Raw genomic sequence first — 21284 nt, 5'->3', positions numbered from 1 at the left:
GCCACTGGAGTTATTCTGGCGGTAACTGTTCAGCTGGATCTTCTAGTCTTTTGGATCTATTACAGACCTTTCAAGGACGGAGTATGCAGCTATAGCATTCTCTACTCTCTGACAGCATGGTTGTTTAGGAAGTTTTTTGCTTTAACAAGCAGCAGAGGAGACATTTAAGAAATATCTGAGTGATATAAATCTGCATGAAAACCTGCCCTGATAGCAGCATGTGGCCTCCTTCCCTATTCCCTTACTCCTCCAAGGTTTGACAAAGAGCTTCCTAGCACACACTATTCCCTCTTATCTGATACAGGACTTGTAGGTTTGCGTATTTTTGACCTTTTCCTCTCATACAAAGATGAAAACCAGGACTTGAAAACAATTCTGACATTTAAAATAGTTTTTTAAGCCAAATAATAATATTAAAATGTTTCAATCCTAGAAAACAATCAATGCATTGCCTGTAAGTAAAAGTGAAGCAGTTATCCTCAAACAGAAACACATTTCCTGATGTCCATGTGCTTCTATTGAACAGTACCACCACAATTTCTCTTGTACAGCCCCTGATCTCCATGTTACTCAAAAATAACCATCCTACAAGGAATGCATCCTTTGATAAGTTTTGTTCTGAACATTGCTACACACAAGGATCATTAAGAGTGTCAGACTCAACAGCACATCGAATTTGAGGTTTATACCTTATCGTAATAATCTGCCCAAAGTCCAGCTCATAGTTGTTTACTTGTGCAATGAAAATGGCAGCCACTGCCTCGTACAATGCCGTCCCATCCATGTTGATAGTGGCTCCCACAGGCAGCACGAACCTCGCAATCCTCCTGTCCACATGGTTATTCTCCAACAAGCACTTGAAAGTAATAGGCAGTGTGGCTGAGCTGCAAACAAGAGAAGCACACATGGAATTATTTTTGTTTCTGGGGAATAGAAGGAATTGTAGCAAAACTTCTCCAGGCAGGGTACAGTTTATGCTAACCATCTGAGCACTGCTTCTCATTGCCTGGTCGGCATGTGTAGTCACTTGCTGTGTAATGCTTTTGCTTGAGGGAGGATGAAGACAGGGACATGTATAAATGCTAGAGTCAGTGCAAATTTTGCTTCCCCAGAATTAAAATGTTGTTCTCTTTTCCTCTTTCTGAAGAAAAGGGACAGAAAGCTCACATAGGAAGCATTGTACACTCAAATGCAGGACAGGAGAAACATCCTATGCAGTTTATTAGTAAAATCTCTGAAAACTGTTGTGCACTCGTGGTATCTAAAATTTTCCTTCCAGACCTTCTGAAATAGAAAGCCATTTATAAACAGCAAGTGTAACCATAAACCAAAAGGTAAAAGCAAGAAAGGCTCTTCACTCACTGTAAATAAATGCTATATAAGTGTCCTTAGGAATTGTTCCAGTTCTCACTGTATACTGACAGTAATTAGATGACCAGTTTAGGCTTACAAGAGATTGGAATGTTGGGTTGAACTCTAAAACATCCCAGTGGACAAGCTCCAACCAAGAAACTGCTCCTTCTTTTGCACACACTGCATTAATGCAGTTATGTCCTACCTCATATGTAAGCAATTTCTTTTTTTCTACAAGGTGGGTGGCAAAGATCTTACCAGAAGCACACCTGAAAATCAAAGCTATAGACCAAGCTCCTGTATTCAGGAATAGACAATCCCATTTCCTCTCTGGAAGAGGTCTGCCTGTGTTCCTTGTGTGCCCATATAACAATCACATAATTGCAGGTCATATAATAATGCATACCTATGTAATTGAGATATAAATATGTATGTATGTGGAATGGTATGGAATGGAGTGGAATGGTATAAGGCTGTTTGTCAGGTTTTCATTTTAAAATGATCTTGACCTCTTCCAAGTTTTAACCCTTGATTTCATACTCTCTTAAAACATCTGATTTTTGTTTCCATTAAGTGAGACAATATTATCTGGGTATAAATTTCCTCATTTTCACAATGCACACACATCATAAGATGTCTGCATTTTTAAACAGTAACACACCTAAACATGTTTCTCTTCGTACTTTATCAGCCTTCTTGTAACATTTTGCATTTTACCATATGGTGCCACATTCACTAATATGTCATAAGAAATTAAGCTGCATTCAAGTGAGTGAGGGCGTATTTTTTATGGCACATCATTTTGTAAGGGAAAAAAGTAATATCATTGAAGAAAACATACAAATGGCAAAATATTTTCCTTGTTATCATACTGATTTTAATATACTGCTCAGTGTCTGAGACTGTTTAAATAGATGTAAAATAGGAAATTCCTACAAAAGCACAGAGAGATGCAGAAAGCTCTGAAATCATAACTGCCAGTTTGCAGGAATGCATTAGCAAAATGTTTCCATGAGTAGGAGTTGTCACTTCGTATTTGTGCAAGCTGTTGTTTGAGAAAAGTAACAGTGTTTGGAAAGGAAAAGTAGCTTCCTGCAATAAAAACACAAAGGGAAAAAGACAAGTCTATGCTTCCATTACGATATCTTTCTATGAATTATGATTTACTGCAGGCTGAGAGTCACTGCCATGAAAATCTGGACAAAAGTCATTCTCTAAAGATGTGAATAAACTGAAAGGGCAAAGAGGCAATAATAGAAACCTGATTACCTCTGGTAACTGGAGTATGTTAAACCTTTTAATTCCAGCAGTCCTAATCAATATTTACTCTGAAAAACAAACATAGCAAAGCATAAACCCCCCCAACTACACATTAGATGTCATTTCTCTCTGGGGCACCCCTATCATTTTTCACACATTCGTGAATGACTTACATGTATTGTTTACTGTAAAATATTCATACAATAGAAGGAGGAGGCTGGGGCTCACAGATAACCTCTGGTGTAGCTGCAACTATGAGCAGACCTCCACAGCAGCACTTCTGGATGTTCTTCACTACAGGCATGGCCAAGAAGCAAGTACTAGAATTATTCATTGTCTCCCTTCCCTGCAGCTACTTCAGCTGTGGAGGGTGACTTGTTTTTAAAGACAATCTTTCTGTGGCCATTTGGCTTTTCTGTAACAAAATCCTGTCTAATTTTTCTGTGGGGAAAGAGGAGAAAAAGGTAACCTTACAAGTCCCTTCCACCTTGCCCACACTTTGACATTCCAGGATTTTAAACCTATATGTCTTCCTGCTGTTAGGGCAGAGAGCTGAGCTGTGAAACATGCAAACTTGAAGTGACTGACATGTTCTGATTTGGTTGACATGTGACAAAGACTGTGCAAAACCATCCCATAATACCAATGGTACAACCAGCAAAATTTGTATCTGTTTCCACTGTTGTAAACAGAATATATAAGATGGGTTTTGCAAGAATTCAACTTTAAACTTGTGCATTATCTCACAGTCAGCTGCTTCTTTCATTTTAATTTTGGTCTGTTAGAAGTAAGATTTCTAGGACACATAACTAGTATAGCATTTGTTATTTATTAAATATTATAATATAAACCAAAATGGGCAGAATGTAAGTGTAATGATGATAGTGCAAGATATTTAAGCAAAGGCCACATATTCTTGTACCTTCATAGCACAGGCAACTGCTACATACAGTCTCAGTCAAATTTATGATAGCACATCTTAGAGCTAGTAGCCTGTCTGTCCTAACTATCCCTCTTGAAAGGCTTTCCAGAACTCACTGTTAAGGTGTGAAATTTGATTTATGGTGTAGATGTGCTCTTTTCAATTTACACTAAATGTGCTTTTATGTGCTTTATGCATTTCTCCTTGCACAAATTAGTCCTGCTGTTACAACACATATTGTGAGGAATCACTTTTGTCCCCTCTCAGCCTGAACTGACCCAATCAGACTTTTTAAAGTCTTCTCTTACAAGACTGCTACTTTCCATCCCTGATTACCCTTTTTATACCTCTTTCAATCTGGATGAACGTTTCCTGAATGCAGGTGACAGAAGTTATGTGGAGTATCCTAGGAGAGGTTATCTTGTTCAATGGTGGTTCATTTTTACTCAGAATGTATCATCCTACTGTCTTTTTTTTTTCTTATATTAATACATAATTTCAATTGCTGAAGAAAAAACATTATCAAATTAATACTTTCATTTGTCTTCCCAGTTAAATGAGGGGAAGTTTGTTTGCTTGAAAGCTGCTTTATCTAGTGTTAAAACAGTGAAGCAGTAATATGGAAGCTTAACATTTATTGGGAGGAAAAAATACTCTAAAGGACTGGTCTTAATCTCTTAAGTCTTTTAAAAACTGTCCTAAAGCTTTGAGCTAAGACGAGAGGTATCTTCTTCCAGCACTAACTCTAACAATTAAAAAAACATTTTTAGAGTCTTATCTCAATTTTGGGATAAAATGCTGCAGCTGCAGAGACTGAGCATAAGCCAGTGCTGGATGAGGCCAAGCTCTTCCTCGTGTGAGCCACGAAGACAGCTAGTCACTGTGGAAGAACAGCTGCTCAGCCTGCTCTGTTTATCTTATCATTCAAATGCATTTTGGTATTTGCTCCAAAAAATCAACAAACTTTTCTCATCCCCCTTCTGCTAAATCTGCCTTTAATTTACACTGCGCAATAGCCAAGATCTGAGTGTTTCATAAGCAGTAAAACCTTTGCAAAACTCGTATTTTATCATTTGTCTTCAGAGAAGATGAAAATTGCTTCTTGTAATGGTATGGGACGTACCACTGAGAAAATGCTGCTTTAATTCATTAATGATATGGAAAGATGACCTAGAAAAAATTTCCTCTTGCCATTGGAATGAGGAAGGCTAAAATCAAATGGAATTCTGCTGTAGACTGCTTTTTCAGTACAGTTAAGGGGTGACAAGATCAGGAGCAATGTGAGGAGAAGAAAGCAGCAAGTCAGAAATCTACCAGTGATGCAGCCTGAACACCACAGAGCAGGGCAAGGTAGGCAACGACAGCATGTGTTGTACACACCTTACTGCTGTAGTGAAGGGGAGCTGCCAACATTGCTGTGGGTGCCTGCTGCCAGCCTGTACTGGGGCCAAGGGTCTGGCTTCGGGGGCTGGCTGGCCAGGTGACTGGTGCAGGGACTTGGTGCTAGTCATAGAAATTGAGTTCATTGCATCCTAAATGATGTACCAGAGGAATAAGAGAACTTCTCTGTCCCTGCCTCTCCAGTAATGTCTGTGCAAACTGAAATACTGCTGTGATTGAGATTGCTGAAGAAATATAAAGGGACTGATGAGGGGATGCAGAACCTTTCACTAAAAGGAAATGGGTTCAAATAATGTTCAGATTGGCAGGAGATGGCTGCTTGGTGACTTTCAGGTTCCCTTGTGCTATATTCTTGGATTTTGTTCATGTGTTGTTTTTGATGCCTGCAGTTTTACTTTTAGCTTAAAAAGAAAGCTCTCCACAGGTACAAAGTAGCTGGAATGAATATCAGGACACTGATACTCATCAGATTTTCTTTCTGTCTTTAGAGGTAGTCATGAATTGACACATAAACATCTCCAAGGAACACACCAGTAGGCTTAAACCAAACTGTACTTCTCTAGGACAATCTGAAAATCCAATACCCACATTACAAGTGTTATATAATGCCCCTGTGGCAAGTATTATTTAACCAAATACAGATGTGTTGACTGTCAGGAGAAACAGCTCTCCTGTCCAGTCCCAGTGATTTGTACATGTTCTTTTGGCAACAGCTCGGTTATGTGCAGTATCCATTCCTTCGAGTGTAACGAAGGTGAAAAGTTCAGCTATCTCTAGACAAGGCACTGCTATTTGAGCAGAAAAACATTAAATACCACGTTGGGCTTGTGCTGAATTTGCACAATATACACAATCTTAAGAAGGGGCAAATAGAGCTAAATCCATCAAATATGTCCAAGCCCCAAATCCGTAAGTTCAGAGCCTTTCCTCAGGATTCACCTTAACTTTGGTGGTACATTAGCTTCTGATAATAAAGATACTAAATCTGGTAGGAAGTCCTACCTGGTGGTGATTCTGACAGGCTGAGCTGCCAGCTGGTGCCAGAGCTGTGATCCCAAACTACATACTCTCTGGGCCTATAAATATGGAGCTATTTCCTTCACAGTGAATGGGAGAGAGCACTACCTCAATTTGATATAGAAGAGGAGCTTTCCTGGTACTGGGAGCTCAGGAAAGTCAAATTCAGCATAGGTTTAAGAGAAAGATGAATTCCCCGTGTATTCCCCACTGTCAGTGGGCAATCTCAGATCAGCTTGGGGCTGGAGAACACCTCAGGTAAGGACTAATTTACATTGAAGAGACAGCAGGGAGAGACAGCTCTCTCATCAGTTCTGTAGGTTGATGTTTTTGCTTTATATCTATGCCTGATGCCTGTCAAGTTCTCCTTGCCATGCTGGCTTTTGGGGCTTTTTCCTAGGAGCTCACCTCTATCAAAGAGGGGCTGAGTTCCAAGATGAACTATAGGCATCCTATGTGGTTGAAAGTTGCCTACAGGTTAAGCTTTGCAATGATGACCACTGTGATATGCTGGTCTTTTAAAGAAGCTAGCTCACATTTGCTACAGAGTATGCATGTTCTTTCCTTATGTTTCTGAAAGCAAATGAGAGAAAAAAAAACTCTGATCTAAAACTTCTCCAATGTTGGACTTCCTGTAAGTAGTAATGTAACTTAGGCACTCATGTAGAACAGGGAATCAAAGCCTCACTTCCCTTTGTAGATCCGGTTGTGTTCTGTGGTGACTACCTACTGTGTCTGCCTTTTTCTTTTATCACTTTGATTGATGATACTGGCATTGAAACATTTCTAACCTCAAAATATACCATGAGCAACCTGGACCTGAATATATTATCAATTGTAAAAAGGGCATTCCATGATTGTAATGTGGCTGGATATTCTCAGAGCTAAAGACAGAGTTAAGGAGATGAAATCCAATGAAGAAACAATGAACTGCCTTGATATGAGTGGGAGATCACTACTTAAAATAGCATAAGCTCTGAAAATGTCCAGACCAGTAAAGGACTAGTAAATTGGTTATGAAATCAAAATGCGGTGCTGATGCAACATAAGGAAAATTAAGAACAATAATCTGGTTTTGAAAATGGTGAATATGTGCTGATCTTTTAAGTCTTGATTAAACCACGCTTGATAAAGGGATCTATGCTGGTGAAAAAGTTGGTTATTTTTATTGCTTATTAACAGAAAAGGACAAACTCTTCTACACATGCTAAAGGTAAAATGAGGAGCAAACTTTTCTCTTTTTTTTTTTTTTCCTAAAAAGAAGAAAATTCAGATTAGATTTTAAAGAAAAATTCTCTTGTTCTAGAAAAAGAGAATGAATGGAATGGCACAGATTAAAAACCTTGAGTTGTCAGCAAAAGAATTCTTCAGAAACAGAACTGTTACAGGAGCAGGGCAGATAGTCAAGTGTGTCAAATGTGAACCTGATGAGAGCTTCTTCCAACACTAACATCTCTGAGCGCAAAATTGGCATCTTATTTGAATCTGGGGATGTGACAACATCTAAAGCTGTAACCTTTTTATGCTCTAATAAAAGCTTGCCTTAATTAGATAAGCCTAATTAGAGGTTAAAACACCACCCAGCACATGATCTTTTTCTCATGCACCAGTCTATCTGGTTAGGAGTCATTTTCATAACCAGTTCACAACAAGCCGTTTCCCATTTTCATAGTACCTTTGTTCAGCTACGGTTAAAACTCGTTGTACATCCTCCCTAAAAAGTATGCAAAAAGTACTATTCCTTGAGCAGAACAGCTAAATACTTTCCCAGTGCTGGACAATAGTTTGCAACCACAGCCTTTCCTTTATGTACCAAGAAACAAAGATGAGTAGAAAGGGTAAAACGTTTCCATATGGCTGAACTAGGAGGTTCCCCACTAAAACCAAGGATGAAGGCTGGACAAACTGGGTGTCCCTTATATATATTAACTTTGTAGGAGCATGTTTGTTTTATGAAAACAAAACCCCAACATTATTTCCTTTCTAATCCTTTAAGAAAAACCATTTTTGTCCAATATTTTTGAAATTAAGGGAAAACAATGTGACAAACATTATTGTGAAATAGCTCCCACATAACTTCCAAATGTTGAGAGACCCATCTTTTACAATTATGCCAGTGAGTTGGACACAGGTCATTGTTCAGATAGATAAAAATATACCTGCTCCACTACAGCTCTAGTGTGCTTTTCCCAAGAGAAAGCTGTAACAATGATCTAGCAAGTAGAAGGACTCTTCATTAGGGACTGTAGCAATAGGACAAGGGGTACTGGGTTTAAACTTAAACAGGGGAAGTTCAGGTTAGACATAAGGAAGAAATTCTTTACTGTGAGGGTGGTGAGGCACTGGAACAGGTTGCCCAAAGAAGTTGTAAATGCCCCATCCCTGGCAGTGCTCAAGGCCAGGTTGGACAGAGCCTTGGGTGACATGGTCTAGTGTGAGGCGTCCCTGCCCATGGCAGGGGGTTGGAGCTGGATGATCTTAAGGTCCTTTCCAACCCAAACCATTCTATGGTTCTGTGATTCTAAGTGTTATATTGTATATGTCTAGAAACTGTGTAATACCTGGAGGACGTGGCCAGAGCGATAAGCAAGGCTTGAAGAATCCCTCTGATGAAGACGATGGGATTCTTCTTGGTGATAAAGAAGTACATCATTGGCAGAATAAACAGCCCATGCACCACGAGGCCGCACACCACAGTAATGGCATAGAAACCCAGTTTCTTCCCAATGGCTGAAGGGTCATCCATTTCCAAGATTTTACCAGCAATTAGGAACACAATTCCGAACGGGAAATACCTGAGAAAAAGAAAGTCATTATTAGGAGATAGCTCACTTCCATCAAACAGTATGAGCTGGGAAATCCTGCTAGTAGCAATACAGTCACAGCAGCCTGTCTGGAAGCTGCACAGCTGGATTCTGTCCATTTATCAGCCTAAGCCCCTCTTACACTTGAGGAGCATGCCCAAAGCACTGAACTAAACAATCTTTTACGTGGAATACTCCTCAGCACACCTGTTATGGTGCTGGTCAGGAATGACTTAAAATGTTTTGGTTCAGAAGGCAGCTCTGACTTTCCAGCTTTAGGCATTTACTAGGGAGAGGGGAAGTGAATCCTAAGCTCTGCGCATGTGCTTGTGCTCATGTAACTCTTCACGGATTTTAGTTGGAAGCTGTTAAGTAAATGTTTATGTAGCCTTTGGAAGACATAGGAGAAACACCAACATGCATTAGACATACTCTTGAGCTGCCTGGAAGCTTAGATTTGGGGCAGACAGGCATAAGAACTGTTAGTTTCTGGACCCCCTCAGTACTGGATGTGGGATAGGTGCCTTATCAAAACTGCTGCACATCTGTGCACACCTAAACCAAAGCAACGGGTTAGGAAAGAGACTTAAGAATAAAACAATAATAATAATAATCTGTGGGCATCCAGCCATCTTCCACTTGCAGCTGTGCCATCTCCAGAGAATTCCCCCTCATTCTTCCAGAAATAACTGCTCCTTTGCACCCATCTAAACAAGTATGATCATTCCCTGAGCCAGCTTAGTCAGACTGGAAGGTAGCTGGAAACAAAGGCTTAGTGCTGGTAGTGGGATCCCCCCATGTCGGGCTGAGCAACATTGGGGAGCCTTCTGCAGTGTGGGGAAGGTGCTAAGCTCATAGTTTTTGTTACTGGCAGTCATCTACTGTTCCTCTGATCTTTGGGGCAGGCGGATTGGCAGGTCAAACCAAGGACTGGCAGTGCACCTAGTGCATACAGCACATACACACCCAGCTATACCATGTTCCACTATTTGGGTGTAATATATAGTATGCCTATGTTCAAAATGACAGTACAAGCCAGGGTGAGGATATGTGTGTGTGTGTGTCTATCTTCCTTCAAAATCTGATGCTCTGCAGAGCTAAGGTCCTCCTTTCCTGGAAATAAGTTTATGAGATTTCTGTGCATCCTTTTCTATTGAAATTTTCTTACTCTTTTTAAAAAGATACTAATTTTCTTACTAGAACAGTTACTTACCAAACAGCAACTGCCACGATCTTCATGACAGATTCGTTTAAACACTGGCAAAAGCTGACCAAAGGAACTCCGCTGTTCCCCATTCTTCCCAACATTATACCTGCAATCAAAGGCATTTGGGTTCAGTCTCTCAGGTGCCTTCATGCAAAGCCCCAGTGCATTCACCTCTCTGCTGTAACTCAGACTCAACTGAATGAGAGATGACTGGATGAATACAGATCTTCATGCCGTATAAGGAGATGTGGTATCTGAAAATCTCACTTTACACAAGTACAAGAGCATGGGAGAGCCAAGCCACATGCTTTGTGCTTTGCCTCCATACAGGGATGTCTCCCCTAGCTGGGTGGCTTTTCATTTGCAGTTCCCTGAAGGTTTCCTTCTGGAAGCACAAACTTTTGTGCTGTAGATTTAGCCCTCCTGATAGCCTGTTTCCTTAACTGTCTTTCATAGAGCCTTGAGAAGGATTTATCTGCTCTGAGGGATCAAAGAATCATAGAACCATAGAATGGTTTGGGTTGGGAGGGACCTTAAAGCTCATCTAGTTCCAACTTCCTGCCATGGGCAGGGATACCTCACACTAAATCAGGTTGATCCATAGAAGACAAACTGAGAAACATTTTCTAGTGAAGGAAGCTCTGTTTGCCTGCAGTGTGCCTTACTGCTGTGTGCTGTGTACAACTGGGCAGCATCCATGAGACACTCCTGGGGCTAACCCAGTATTTGGGGTGTGTTCTGTTAGTACGGGACTCCCCATCTTGTTTTTAGTAGTTATCTGTCTACACAATAAAAACCAACCCTCATAATCAGTCAGGCTTTGGAAGCTTGGGGAAGATAAGGAAATTCAAATCCATGGGAAGAAAAGCCAAATTGCTATATTGACTAACTAGCAAAGATGAAAGCAAAGAAAACCCATTTATGTTCACCCAGTGCTCAGAAAGGAAAGGAAAACAGCTCTGGGATGTGTCATCTAACCATATATTCTCCAGATGGTGTTAGTCTCCAGTAATTCATACAAATAGAACTCATTTTCCTATGTTAATTTTCTGCCATCGTTCCCTGAAAGGATTGTAAGTAATTGAGTTAATTGCCCAAGGAAGCACTTCCAAAACTATCTGCCCTAAGTGAGCCTGCCTTTGAAGGGAGTTCCATGGGGAAGAAGGGGGCTATGAGTGGGGTGCATGCTGCCACTTGCTCTGAGTATGTAGTGTCCTTGCTTTGAGCAGAGCCCAGGTTCTGATCCTTGGAGCCCACATCTGCATGTGAAGCCATGGCTCTGGCAGCACTGCTTCCAGGGCAATTCCCTCCTGAGGCAGGGAGGGAGGCTTTCAGCTCTCTCATCCAGGGATTTCACAATAGCAGTGCATTCAAGATGTGAGTTTGTAAGCCTGTTAATATTCATCGAAGCTATAACTCTTAGGTCAGAAAACAACACTTTTATTAAGCATTTTGCTCATCATTGGCAATAGGATATTAAATACATTTCAGCTCCTCTAGCCTGGTTGGTGGCAGTTTTATGAGAGTCTTCTAATTCTGTATAATTTCAAAACCAATAAAATATCTTCTTTTTCATTTTACAGGAATAATTGAAATTTGCTCTTTAAAACACTGTCCTACCTAAGCCTGTGGCTATTGGTGGGGGCAGGACTGGGGCCTCCTGTCTGCAGCCCTGATGCACCAAGTTATGCGCCTTGTAATGAGTGAATAATGTGTGCTCCTCCAAGAAAACATGATCAGATGTCCCAGTACTTGGCCAGTGCCATAATATCTAACAGAAATTCCTGCACACTGTGTGAGAAGAAATATTATAGGTAGTCATAGCTGGGCTCAAGCTAAAGCTAAAGCTTGAGCCCAGCATCAAGGCTTTACATCACACTCCCTCTGTCAAACTTTGCCCATTTTAATGCATGCATGGCAAAGAAGTCCAGTCATTCATGCACGGGATTTATCCTTGGACTGAGGAGATGATTAAGCAATTCACCTCCTGCTTCAGGGAAAGAGCTCAAATCTAAACTCTTGTCCCTTTATGCTATTCTTATGCTGTTCAAGGACCTTAAAGAAGATGTAATAAGAACTCATACCCATGCCAAATGCTGTTTTTCTATGCCCAAAATGGTATAAAAAGACCTCTGTGAAAATAAGACTCAGCCAAAGTGAGCAAAACTGTTACAAAGCACCAAGACTTGCATGCTTTTTTTTTTTTTGCAACAAATAAACACTTTTGAAGGATGCTCTTATTTTATAGAGATTGAAGCCACATGTCTTCTGTTTCATTGCTTCCATTTCTTTTGGTGCAGAAAGCTGAAGACAGTGACAAATGCTTGGCTGCATCCCTTGTTCAAAACGGCAGACTGAAATAATCACAGGTAGATGACAAGTGTTGAGGGTTTGGTGTCTCAGGTTTGTTCGTGGCTGATACAGTCACACGTGGCAGTACCAACAGGTCATTTTCTGTACCTCAGCCAGGAAGAAACCAGCTCTCAGCTCCCATCCATTGAGCCCCAGGCCAGCAAGACTTAGGGGCATGGTAAAAGCAATACATTCAATTCTGGGAAGACAATGGATGATCTGTGTTCAGAAGTATAAAACTGCCCTTGATCCTAATAAGCACATATAATGAATTCATTCATATCCAATAATTTTTTGACTGGAATAGTGTTTGCTGTGACACTGTACTATGGGAATTGTCTATACTGTACTACAAACTGGGGGACAGCCAGTTTCCAGCTATGTTGCAAATGGAATACCACCCACTGGAGAAACCAAAAAAGAGGAAAATCTGCTAATTCCAGGCTTGACTTTTGGCCCCTTGTGCTGATATGAACCATAATATAATAAACACAGAGATGTTTTGTGGAACTACCTTTGCTGAGCAGATTAACTTCCAAGTATAAATTTAGATAATGCAAATTTGATCAGAACATTATTATTAACTAGGGCGTGTTTGTTAAAATTTCCTTTTCCAAATCCACAAAGATAATGTAACACACATGGCACCAATATGTGCCTCCAGCAAGTTAAACTGAATCAGTCACCCAGACAGAAGCTTTTAGAGGCCACTGTGGTAAGCTACTAGATAGTATATAACTAACAGCATTGCAGGATGGCAAAAATAAAAATCTGATATAACAATATACTTTTGTAGCTCACTTATTCAAGGTCATAGAATCCTAGAATGGTTTGGGTTGGAAGGGATCTTAAAGATCATCTTGTTCCAAACTGCTTCCAAGGGCAGGGACACCTTCCACTAGACCAGGTTGCTCTGAGCCCATTCCAGCCTGGCCTTGAACATTGCTAGGGATGGGGCAGCCACAACTTCCCTGCTTCACTGGCACAACCTGTGCTGGTGTCTCACCACCCTCACAGTAAAGATGTTACTGAGGCTCATTATCTGAGTTGGGTTCTGACAGTGTCAGTTATATTCTCCACTAATCATGGGGCAAAATGTGACTAAGAATGGGTAAGAACAACAGACAGGGCAGGTTCTAGGGATAAAGTAATTTTCTGCTTGGTGAGAGGAACTTTGGCCATGGCCTTGGTCTGGGAACAAGTTTTGCTTGGCCTGCATGGATGATACCTCCAGTCATGAGGGGGTGTTTCAGCCTGATCCCCCTGAAAGCAAGAGCAGTGCAGGAGGTTCTTTATTCCTGTCATACCACACCTGGAGCTCTGGACATTAGAAGCATACTGACTTCTTGGGCTTTGGGAACAAAGTCTGCTATGGACTTGTTTACTTCAGAATGTCTTGAAACTTTGTCTGGGAGTTTTGCTGCTGTCTGGAGAGTGAAACAGAATACTGGAAGAGGGGAGAGTGAAACAGAATACTGGAAGAGGGGCCATGGGTCTGACCTGGCATAGTAATTCCTGTCTCCGCTGAGCACACTCTGTTGTGGCGTTTCTTACAGTCAGGAAAAAATGGGTCATAAATAAAAGCTCAAAAAGATCCAGAAAAGAATTAAAGCAAAAAGAATGTACGTGCATGCACAGAAAACAGACCTGCACGGAACAAAAATCATGAAGGATTTTGAACATTTATCATTGACAGTTTAGGAGAACAGCTCTGTAACAGTTTTGCCTTTTTCCCTGTGAAGTTTACGTAGAAAGTGAATTGAGAAACCAAACAACTGAACCTGTATCTTTTTCTCTTAAATGGATACTTGGATGATTATAAACCAAACGTGTCTGAAACCTACCCATTGTGGCAGAGAATATCACAATCCCCAGCACATTCATGCCATCACTAGTGCCTGGCTCTGATTTGTAAATCACTTCAGGAGGGGGAGTGATATCCAAGGCAAAATTCTGGACGTTGGATCCATTCTCATCCTGGACTCCATATATTATAATGCGACGAGTGGTGCTTTCAGATGATGCTTTGCTAGATTTAATGATGGGAATACTTTTGGTGCGATACTGAAAGAAAACAAAATAGCTTTTATTATAATATCCCAGCGGGAATTAATAGTTTAATGAGACCTCCTTAATGTTCTGTTCCTAGAAGGCTGCCTTTTAGAGGGACAAGCACGAAAATAAGAATGACAGCTCCTGTCCCTGTGCTGCTAAAATCTGTTAAAACAGTTGAATTTTTGGGAAAGAATAAGAAAAGTTTCCTATAATCAGACCTTTATGCAGCAAACACATAATCTCTTGATAGAGCTACTTTCCTTTAAGACATAATCAGGAATGACTCCTTAGAAGTGCTGTAAGTAAGAGAAATGTAAGTTCTCTTTATCTCACCAGAGATAAGGTTCCCATGAAATATTCCCCCAGGTGAAATAAAGGTAACCATGCCTCTTGCTCACTTGGAACTTTTAGATGAGGTTTTCTGACCAGATTCTCTTAAAGAGATTCCAGCTACCCTGTGACTGCAGTCTGATGTTAAAAGAAAGCATGCTTATACTGTCATAAGTTGTTCTTTCTCAAGGTCCTCAAAGACCTGGGCTCAGGTGGAGGTGCAGCTGACCTAGGTGTGCATGTCCACTCTCTACTCACACTGTGCATTTCATGCTTGTTTGTTATGCCTTCAGGTACCAAGACTGCTGAGGCTAATGGAAAGAGACTCTTTCTAAATGCTGAAGGTATTAACAGTAGCTGAAGTAATATTCAGTGTCTGTATCTGGATTCTGTTTTACAAAGCTACATGATTTTATATGATGCTGGGTCATCTCTTTCATCAGTTGTAGAAGGAATATAGCCACTTACCTGCTTGAATGTCGCCTCAACAAGATTGGCTGGAAACATGTTCCTAAAAATGAACAAATAGGAGAATAATTTATATGGAACTGAAAACAACTTCTGTTTACTGTGTCTTGGGTCTCCCAAGGTAAATCAGTTATTTACCCTCCTAGACAGCAAGGGCAGGATGGGTACAGAAGACTGTCCCTCTCTCCTACTCATGCCATACAGCTGTACCTGACTGAGCAAAGCTCAATAGAGAGACAGCACCTCACACAGTTTCGGGACTTGCTTCTAAATATCTGAAGTGAGACCCAGGAGCTCTCATTTCAGTTTCTGGCTCTGCATCAGCGTCCATGTTGTAACTGAGGCCACATAATTGCTGTCATTCCCTTCCCCATGTGCTAACTGGGGAGAAGAGTGTTCCTTTATTCCATATTTTGTCTTTCCTACATAGATAATGAGCTGTTCAAGACAGAGTCAGTGTTCACAGATGTATTCCTGAAACCTCTGGGTGCTGTAATCTACTTTGGGACTTCAAGTACTCCTGTGAGATAATTCACAAACTGTAGCACCTCCTGATGAAAGCATAACTAAAACTGGAGGTGGTATAGCCTTTGCAGTGGTTTGGTCAAGAACAGTTTGCTTTTCAAAAAGAGGATCCCATTCCTGATTAACAGAAGTGAGATTAGACCTGTCCAGTCTTGGCTAAATTTTCTTTTAGTATGGTTCTGAGGCTTCAGAACAAAAGTCTGAGGTGAAACCACAGTTTCAGCTTTGCTTATAGCTACAGAAGAAGAGAATGACCATAAGCCGCGAGATCTGCAGTGAGACTGATAGATGTTTAATTCCAAAGGGACACTTGTTGTCATCTTTACTGACTTTCTGTGTATCTCAGTCCACAGCATTTCACCCAATAATATCTGGAGCTAATTTGTAACTTCCATTTGAGCTAGATTACTGCTTTGCAGAAAGACGTTCAATCTGAATTTGAAATGGAGAGCACACCCTCTACAGGCTTCAAAGAGGAATTGTGGTATAATTGGGGAAAAAAGCTAAAACCTCATGTATTTCCAGGCAGCATTTGGGAATCAAGATTTGCGTGATGATTCTAATAGGATAATTTTTAGAACTAATTTATTTGCAGCCCAAAGCTTCTGAACCCATGGGCAGAAGACAGTGACAGCCTGTGACCCAATTACATGCTTTTGTGTACATATATTTAAGCAAGGAGAAACTCCTGAATTCTTCATCCAAAAGATCTTTAATTCCAAGTCAACCCCAAGCCAACACAGAAGTGTTAGTGAAAAGCCCATTCTCGTTTCAAAGAGAATTAATATGTATAGATATATAGATGGTGAAATGCATGCTGCACTGAACCATTTTCTAGCCCTACTTTCCTCTTTGCAGCAGCACATGCACTTGCTGCTGACAGCATTGCAGCAAGAGCACACTGTGCAGCACTGGCTTAGAAAAAACAATTCTACTGCTGTTTTAAGTGATCATAATGTGACATTATGGTCACATTTAAAATTATGAGATAGATTCTGTTTCAGTAACATCAGGCACTGAGAGCAAGTGCTACAAAGAGATAATAATTAACTTTTTCAGGGTAAAGCAAGGGGAGAAGAATTGTAATTAAAGGGTGGTAGTATTGTCTAATGGTTGAAATAGAAGACTGAAAATGAGAGGGTTTCTTTGGTCTGCTATCTGAGAGCAGACAAGCCACATAAAGGCATCATATGTCATTTTGGTAAGGCTGTTGCCGTAGGGCAAACTAGTGTTACACAGAGAAATTACCACCAGGCAAGACAGGAGGTTGATGAGCAGCACTTCAGTTACTCTTTATTAATTGCCCTGGCCTTCCCTTGCCACAGTGAGGTGACACACTTCTGATTGCCTACCCCTTGCAGTCTGATCTGCTACCTGGCATTCCCATGGGATAACAGCCTACACCAGCTGTGCTGTACACTGCAACATCTCCTTCCATTTTGCCAGTCCTGCTTAAGAGCCCTAGGTATTATGATGGCTGTATGCTACGGCCACGTGATAGCAGAGGGAGCAGCTTTGGCCATATAGAATCATAGAATGGTTTGGGCTGGAAGGGACCGTTAAAGGTCATCTAGTCCCATCTTTCCATATAACGAAGCCATCATAAGTTAGCAAGGTTTAGTTAAATTAATGCAGTCCCTTTGCATACATTTTCATTTAATTGGAATGATTTAGCTTAAGACATTTAAGACACTGTAATGATGTGGTTAGTGATGAACACTCACTACACAACTGTAAGCAGTGCTGTGCTGCCATCAACAGAGCTTTCACCCCGGTAACAACAGCAGAAAGCATTGGGTTATTTCTGCAAATCATCCATAAAGCTGATGATTCTTTGGTTCAAATGTCGAATCCGTAGCCAAAGCAACACACAGACTACGCATCCAGCTACGCATCCCTTTCCTACCAGATGCAGACACAACTGTCTGTCTGCCTGAGCCCCAGGGCTTGGCCAACATAGGGGAGTAACTGAAGAACAGCTGGATGGAGCTGGAGCTGGGACAATGGCGAGGATGTTTATAGGAGGGGTGAAGCACTGGAGAGAAAAGATGGTTACTGCCTTGTTATGCTTCATAAGGGAATTCTGCTTATGCCAGATTGCTAAAGGCTTCATTAATACAAAATCATCTTTGTTTTGTGATTTGAGAGGATCACATTAAAGGTGCTACAGGAGTGTGATGATTGTGTTCTGACCTGCTGTGTGAATGTGAAATCCACACCGTGGGCTCCTGCAGAGTTCTGAATATGCATGTCACTCGTGAGCTGTACCTTTATTAAGAAATATTAATTTAATAGCTGATGATTTCCACTTTGTCCCTTAGATTTATAGTCCTAATTAGGAGAATGAAGAATAATTAAGACTGCTTGAGAAAGAAAATATCATCTGGTTAGTAGCTAGATTAAATGTTAGACGAATTTGTGGAGGATAAAAGCTTTTTGTTTCTTTATCATTCTTCATCGCACAGGAATTAGAACTACCCACTTAATACTGGCTGCTGGAGTTCTCTCAATATTTTTTAATACATTATGCACTGTGATCCAGCCTTTGAGACTAGCCTTACCAAAGTTACACAATTTATCTAGTGAAGGGCTGACCTGAATGCATTTGCCAGAGCCTCAGCTTATTTTATATTTTAAGCTGGTTTGCTTGGACTGAAAAAATCCAGTCTTAGCCAAAATTTAGTTTTGTTAATTAAAAACATTCAAGAGAGCAAATGGTGGATTGCTTTCTCTAAGGGACTAAAGACAAATAATGAGAAGAAGGTATCAAACTGTCACCTACAGCTGCGAGATGACTGAGAGTGTTTGCTGGTTCAGTCAGACCTCTTCAGAAACACTCGAGAAACTCTTGCTTTAGGGGTATGTTTTCCTGCACACTGGTAATTCCAGCCATGAGATGGATGGCCTTGGCAGAGATCTCCTAGTAATGTTTCAGAAGTGAGACTGGCAGTGGAGGATTTGACTTCTTACCATGGAATTGGGATGAGGAGAGCAGGTGGGATCCCCACAGCTGCCCTCAGGGCAGCCCTCCTATGGGTCTCTGGCCCACTGATCCTGAGCACGGGCAAAAGTTTGCTGGGGTGGGAGCTTCAGTCTAGCACAAAATCCAGACACTTGCCCAAACAGATTACAAAATGACTGGCAGGGTGATGCAGGGTTGATCTCTGCCCACCTATCTTCCAGGCACCAGCCTGCAATCACACTGGCCTCTGTAGATCTCTACTAGTTTTACTGCATTTCTGGACAGAATAAAGATCTACCCACATGGATTCAGTATCAGGATCATAAAGTGAGGCTGTCTCTCTACTCAGAACAGGCATTGTGTTTATCACTGACATATCCTGAATTAAAGACACTGCCAGTACTTGTGAAGTAATAAATCAAGTTGAGCTATTCATCACTCTCACCGCCTAGAAATGCTGTTGTGTTTATTAAGAAAGCTAAGCAGAAAAATACTTCTAAACTTCCGGCATTACTCTCAGATTGCTTACAAGACACAGGACACAAAATAATAGCACAGGAAACTTAAAGTGATCTGAGATTCATTTTTCTAGTACAAGCAACAAGTGAGGCTGGTGTTAGGTCTAGGACAGGGTATGACTTTAAAACAGAAATTGAGACAAAGAGTTTCTGGTTACATAAAAAATTAAGAGCTAAATACTGCCTGCCCTGAGGAAGAACATTTCCCAGAGCATCTTCTGCTTGAGGAATTCTGCCAGACAGAGCAGGTGTGTTCAACACAGGCTAAAAAAGCGAATGCGCATGACAGTTCAGTATCAGCTCAGTGAACCTTCTAAGGATTATGGGCCATTAAGCCCCAGCTGGCAAAACGTGCCTGGCCTGCATTTGCTGTGACAGCAGCATGTAAGCACAAGTGACCTACTAAACACCTTCTTTGACTACATCCTGCTCTGATGCACAGGCTGGTTCATTCTACTAGCAAATTCTGGAGTCCTTCCTTCCCTAATCATGTAAGGGCTAAGAGGATTCAGATGCAAGGATGGACCGAATTACAAATGTCTATGTATGACTAAGGCAATATATGTTCTGCGATTTGGGAGCCATGGCATTTGAAGAAAATCCCGAAGACTTGTATCAAATATGAAAAGCTCTGAAGGTGCAGCTTCCCATTAGATATATAACTACTTAGCACCTTTCCGCTACCAAAAGTGGGAGATCCTCTTTCCTTCTCCATCGTCTCCCAGCAATTATCCTACCAATTGACACTAGTTGCTTGTTTTTACTCCCCTAGATTGCCACTGCTTTAGGAAGCTGAATTGTGTAGGAATCCCTTTTTCAGCTCAGACTGTGGGAGCCCTCTTGCTCTGTTCCGAAGGTTGCTGACTCTGAGAACTACAGTAGTGATACAAATTTCACCACTGTTAAACTGCTTTACTGCTCATGCTGTTAGCTGAATTGTCCACAGAACATTAGCCTGCAGCTACTGGGATAGCCACGTGGATGCCTCCTAGATAACTGCTGTTAGAAATAACAGGGCAAATTCTGGTTGCAGTTACACTACTGAATATCTGAGATAGTCATTCTGAGTCCTAACTACAACATCTGTTAACTCAAAGCACTCAGCTTTTGCAGATCTTTTAATAAGAACTTAGTCCAGTTGCTCTGGCAGAAGAGTGGCCACAGGTACAGCACATGTTTTTCCCTTGATTCAGAACACTCATTCCCTCTGAGGCACTCTGCTCTGCAGCAGCAATCTGGGTTTGCTCTCAGATTCTGATGTTATCAGTGCCTAATCCCTGCCACACCAGACAGTCTTTGGCTGCAGTCCCCCATGCTGTGAAATTAAAGCCACCAGACTGAGGTTTTGCTACATGTGTGTCCTAATAATATTTTATTGGCCTACATTTGCACTGGGCATAAACCAGCTTTGGACACTCTGATCTCAAATTTGAACTAGTATAGCTAAGCTTGCAAGAACATTGATTTAAGACAGGGTATTTGACAGTATTCTAATATTTCAGTGTTTAAGATCTTACTCTGTCACTCTAGACAGCAAGGGTATAAAGAGAGTGAAAATGGAGTCTGAGGTGGTTGACAATGACAACTGTAAAGTTTTCAGTTATCCTTTTCCTGTCTCTGCAATGATTTCATCATCAGCTGTGTAGACTGCTGACTGCTGTTACTGTACCACAAGCCACAAATCCTGTCCTTAGTCATATGGGTGTACATCTGAAATACCTTCCCGCTGGTGTCAGTGAGCTCCATCAGGGTTTGAACTCCTGAAATCAAGGGCAAAACTTAATTCAGCAAGACCAAACAACTGGTCTATCTCAGGGCCCATGGGAGGATGCATCTTGCACACCAGTGGTCACCTCCAGTGCCTCATCTCATTTCTCAATATCAATCTCTACCTCCTGCTTAAAGGACTAAAGAAAGGCTTTTGCAGAATTAATGAGGCATTTAAAAACTCATTACTGTGATAAAAGATACTAACAGAATGCAAAAGTCACTAATCGGCTCTAAGCCATTTCATCTTGCTTGTCTTTTTTTGCAGATGAGAGCAGAATTCATCTTATGGAATAATTTTGTCAAACATACGGACTTTTTGTCTGTCCTGAGGGTGACACTG

General features: G+C 41.1%; 1 protein-coding gene across 1 annotated transcript in view; it reads right to left on the bottom strand.

Annotated features, from left to right (window-relative positions):
* Positions 1-21284, bottom strand: part of SLC1A7 (solute carrier family 1 member 7) — a gene marked incomplete at its 5' end in the record, with an annotated part of 53858 nt that overhangs the window by 9863 nt on the left and 22711 nt on the right. Inside the window, 5 exons of the mRNA XM_080623626.1 lie at positions 690-884; positions 8515-8748; positions 9971-10070; positions 14161-14380; positions 15170-15212. Of these exons, the coding sequence (XP_080479752.1) occupies positions 690-884; positions 8515-8748; positions 9971-10070; positions 14161-14380; positions 15170-15212 (792 nt within the window). The remainder of the gene's footprint in view (positions 1-689; positions 885-8514; positions 8749-9970; positions 10071-14160; positions 14381-15169; positions 15213-21284) is intronic.

Source organism: Psittacula echo, assembly GCF_963264785.1.
Source record: "Psittacula echo genome assembly, chromosome: 7".
NCBI lineage: Eukaryota > Metazoa > Chordata > Aves > Psittaciformes > Psittacidae > Psittacula > Psittacula echo.
The sequence above is the reverse complement of the archived record's forward strand: the minus strand, read 5'-3'. Positions and strand labels throughout refer to the sequence as shown.